Source organism: Tenebrio molitor, chromosome 8 (genome assembly GCF_963966145.1).
Source record: "Tenebrio molitor chromosome 8, icTenMoli1.1, whole genome shotgun sequence".
Taxonomy (NCBI): domain Eukaryota; kingdom Metazoa; phylum Arthropoda; class Insecta; order Coleoptera; family Tenebrionidae; genus Tenebrio; species Tenebrio molitor.
This window is the reverse complement of record NC_091053.1, coordinates 17,163,386-17,168,211: the sequence shown is the minus strand read 5'-3', so window position 1 is coordinate 17,168,211 and position 4,826 is coordinate 17,163,386. Positions and strand designations below refer to the sequence as shown.

The following is a 4,826-nucleotide window of genomic DNA, read 5'->3' as shown; positions in this document are numbered from 1 at the left end:
AATTTGTGTAGTGTAACTGAGGCGTATGTGTCTCAGATTACAACTTGATTTGACTTGACGATTGATTTACAAAAAGTTAGGTTGTGTTTTTTCACTTGTCATCTCGTCACTGTCACTTTGTTCAATTGAATGATTCTGAGTTTTTGAAATATTGTCGAATGATGACACTTGTTAGAATTGTTTTTTTATTTTTGACACTTTTGTTTCCTAAAGCTTGTTTGACACGATGCTAAATTTCGTAGAAAATTTGTTAGAAAATGAGAGAGACCCTCGATCGGACCAATGAACGATCAGGATCATAGTCTGTCTTTGTCAGATCCTGATCGTTCATTGGTCCTCTCTCATTTTCTAACAAATTTTCTACAAAATTTAGCATCGTGTCATACAGCCTTAAGAGATGGATTTCGCAAAAATATCGAATTACACAATCGAAATTTACTTTGTCCTATTTTATTTTGGTCAACGACTGTACAACAAAATATGGAACTCTACAATAGACGGAGTTTTTTTTTAAATATATAGATTTGAATCCGGAGTATTTTTTTTCATATTTTAGCTATCACCTGTTTCTAATTCCTTCAAATACTATCATCCATAATAATATAAGTAATTTATATAATATACAGTGTGTTTACCTCAGTGTCATTGTTTTTCATCCTGGGTCGTACTTTTTACTAAAACAGTTTTTTCAAAACGAAAGTGGTTTACTTAATTGAGCAAAAAAGTTTTTAAGAGCAAATTATTTTCGCAACGGTTGTGAGGTCAATTATGGGTGGTCTTAGTCAGTGCAACACTGTTTGCAAAAATTTCAGCCTCAGTTTCTTCAAATTATCCTCGATAATGAACAATTTCAGAACTGGCAGACTGGAATTACAAAAAAAAGAAGGTAGCGGAATGTAGGATCATTATTAGAAATAGTAGTATAGTCCTACAGAAACTCTAGTGGAATTCGGCTTTGGTTGTAAATTTATGCTTGTCACTTGAAAAATAGAATTTTAAGCTGCAGCAATAATCCTACTGATAAATGCTAATGAGGGTTGTCAGCTTGGGGTTTGCAATGTTAGCATCAGGCAGGGATGTTACAGGTAGTGGTAGTTGTATTTATGACTACATTTATTACTTGATAATAAAATCTTATTCTTCGGTTGTTGTTGTTATATTTACAACTAAAGCCGAATTCCACTAGAGTTTCTGTAGGACTATATATTATATTCTAAGTGATAGAAATACATCATTATACAACACTTCTCACGAGTTTCATAATGGCATTTCGATCACGTGTGATATACGACGTTTTATCTTACAGGTGCAACTATTGCAAAAAATCCAAGAAATGAAGTTTCATTCAAGTAAAATGACAACTGTCAAATTTAGTCACTTGTGAGTACTTTATGTCAAGTTAAATGACAACTGTCAAATTTACTCACTTGTGATTAAAATTTAAGTTCTGTCACCGAAAACAATGGTCTAAGGTACCTCAAAAACTCCACCGGTAAGATAAGCCTGTTTTATTCATTTTGCTCCAGTAAGGCAATTGTGACAGTCACTTGTAAGAATATTGTGAGTGGTTAATAACTGAAGAATTGCAGTTTCAAGAAATTTATGTATTTGGATATGAACCAACAACAAATTAATAGACGGAAGGCAACAAGGCGACTGTAACTGTGTTACGAAACAGGATTGAAGTCTTGTGTTGAGGTTCTCCTAAAATGTGGAGCTGATCCCAATAGAATTACCTCCAATCATCGATCGTGATCGTCTTCACGAAAGATCACAAGACGATTGCTAAGATAACGCTGAAGAGAAGCAAGTTGAAGTTACCAAAAAGCATATTGGTCAAATTCTTTTCCTTCAGGTATTTGTGCAAAGGTTCGAAATATTCCAAAAGCGCAGTCGCATCCAATTTTCTTTCCCCGGTCATTATTTCCAAGACGTCCTTCCAGTGTTTACTAGCACCGAGAGAGAGACCATTCCTAGAACCTCATCACCTTAAATCTAACCATCACCAACTGGCAGATGTTCATACCTCAGTTTTTCACCAGCCGCTTTAGACTCATAGAAATCGCATTGATGCAGAGGTACCTTTTTATTATCTGGATTATATTCACCGGCAGCAATACACAGACCTCTATAAAATTGGAACTGGACAATGTGGGCCACAAAATACCTAGAAAAAATCACTCAAAGGAATCACGATCACTATCGATGCTTACTCCATATATGGCGCGCCTACAGACACGTGGAACTGTGATCCTGGATCAAAATCGGCCTCGGATCTCGCCACTGGTGGCTTCAACTTTTGATACTTTTTCCGGTACTCCCACCAGTGCGAATTCCAATTGTCTCGAGTGACGGCTCCACTGAAGACGTCCCATCTCCACTTGTCGATGATCAAACAGCAAGGTACCATAGCAATTTTTTGTAATGCCATGTCCATCAGCGTGTTGATCGTAGATTCGTAGTTGTCTTCGTAATCGTTGAGGATGTGAATCTTTTGCAAGTGTTTGGTTGAGGAGACTGACAATGCGATGGTGTCACCGATAGCTTCGTGGAAGCCTGGATTTGGTGCCTCCCGCAATATGTAAGGTTGCTTGGCGTACTGCAGATAGTACTGGATGTGACCCATTTCGTGATGAACAGCTGGGAAATAGTAGTCGTCGACTTCGGTACACATTAGAATCCTAAAATATGAATTTTTGACTTGTTTCAATTGCAGTTTGATGTTATCACCTGTAGTTCTGGCCGTCGCAGAAGTCCACAGCCTCCGGCTGAGAGAAGACTTCTCTACCATCAGAAGGTTTCTCGATCACAGCTCCTGCACTAGTGTTATAACAAATGTCGTTGGAAAGTAGTCCCATAGATTTAAAGAAATGATCAGCAGTTTTGAACATTTCCAAGACGGTGTACTTTTGGTCAGCCAGAGCCTGGTTAATATCGATTGTGCTTGCATTGGGGAACGGTTTGACCAATCGAGCTAGGGGACCCCACCGTTGCGCAAACATATCTCCTAAGATATGAGCCGGTAGGAGACCATCAGAAATATCTAGTTTATCACCATGAACTTCCTTCAGTTTGTTACTAACATATTTGTGCAATTGTACGTAAAGAGGTTCAACTTGGCTCCACAGATCTTCTACATCTTGGACAAAAGTAGCCGATTCGTAACTTTCCCTCCACATTTCTCCTTTGTCCTTGAAACCTGAAAATATTTGCTAGAAAGGAAGAGTGAAATGCGAGTCAGTGAACCTACCGTTGGCAACTGCAGCCTCATTCGACAAATCTACATAAGTCTTGTACAGGTTTCTAATTTTGGCACCTGAGGCATCCCTCCAACCCTTCCACACGTAAAGCAACTCATCATAATTTAAGGAGTTTGCTAAAACGTGAGCGATTCCGGGCTTCGATGACAACCCGTCTTTGGACAAGTCACAGCTGATATTGGTGTACGGACAGACCTTGGCAGTATTGTAGATGTCGCTCATGGAATCCATAGTTGTGGTCAGCTTTGCCAGTTTGTCTTCAGCAAGCGCAGCATCATCTAGAATTTTCGATATTTTAACTTGTCTCTTGACTTTTTCGTCTTGATAATCGTCAGGGTTCAAATCCTTGAAGTATTTCTGCCACATATCTTTTTTAAAAGCACCTTGTGCTAATGTCGCCTCGTGCTGAAATGTTTTTAATCATAATTATAATTTTTTTAGAGAAATGGTATAGTATGTACGTATATTTTTCGCTTTTCCTCGTTGTTAAGGTCTGTTCGGTGATTCCATTTTGCTTGAACCATTCTGGTACACATGTCCGACGCCTTTTTTTCGTAATCGTTGGCCAAAAAATCTTGGAGTTCTTTTTCGGTCATGGCACATTTTGAGGGGTGTATAAGCATCCCTACTGATATGGCACAGAACATCTACATGAAAAAAAAAACGTTGCGTTACGTTAAAAAATAAAACTTTATCTTATCGCTGAACCATACAACTAACCTATAACTTTTTCAAGTGAAAGGGCTTAGGTGAAATTTTTTTTTATAAATTAAAAATATGATATAGGAAATTAAGAAAAGTGTTTGTTAACAACCCACTCTGACAATTTGAAATGCTTATCAACAAAACAAGATTTTGCAGTTAATATATAATCATACTCGATATATGATAAGGATAAGTAATAAGAATTAAAAAATCACTTACAAGAATAAAATTCATTTTATCAGTGTGCAGGTGGATTTATAGCAACCTTGGTTCAAGAATAATTTCTCAGGCGAGTAAATTTCAAGCTGTTAATCAAACGCTTTACTGATTTAAATTTCGTCACAGTTTTGCTGCATCAAAAAATAATGACAGTTCAAAATTGTTTGCGAAAATTTTGTGGAGATCTTGATTTTTAAAGGAAAATTAATAAAAATGCTAAAAACTGAATGAAGTGAATCTCATCAATTCTTCATATCTAACTTTTAAGTTTAGTTTGGTTGATTCGTTGATTGTTAGTTTATAAACGTTACATTAAGAAAAGCAAATTTTTTATTTCAATTTCAATTCACGCAGAAAAAATTGAGTTTTAAGAAGTTTCCAACAAAATCACAATTTGTATATATTTTTTGAAAGGAACATTAGCATTTTTAAATTATTACCCAATAGTTCCCAATTTAGTGAATAGATGGCGCTTGCCCAAGTGTCAATCGAATTAATAGCGATTTATTTTCATTATTTCGAAATTTTCAACATCCAAATTGGAGAAATGACGTTTTGTAAACCAGATTTTATTATTATCAAGTCACATTATTTTCAGAATGCTCAAAGAGGCCAATGCTTTTTGGATAAATTTGAAGCACT

The 4,826-nt window shown here is 36.3% G+C and overlaps 1 protein-coding gene across 1 annotated transcript; it reads right to left on the bottom strand.

Annotated features, from left to right (window-relative positions):
- Window positions 1-1,583: 1,583 nt before the first annotated feature.
- Window positions 1,584-4,385, bottom strand: LOC138136383 (angiotensin-converting enzyme-like). The gene is made up of 7 exons (XM_069055558.1): window positions 4,185-4,385; window positions 3,722-3,907; window positions 3,251-3,665; window positions 2,731-3,199; window positions 2,214-2,681; window positions 2,027-2,167; window positions 1,584-1,973 (listed from the first exon to the last, which is right to left on the bottom strand). Exons 1-7 carry the CDS (start codon window positions 4,197-4,199, stop codon window positions 1,772-1,774), a joined length of 1,896 nt encoding a protein of 631 aa, XP_068911659.1. The 5' UTR covers window positions 4,200-4,385; the 3' UTR covers window positions 1,584-1,771.
- Between the last annotated feature and the right edge of the window lie 441 nt (window positions 4,386-4,826).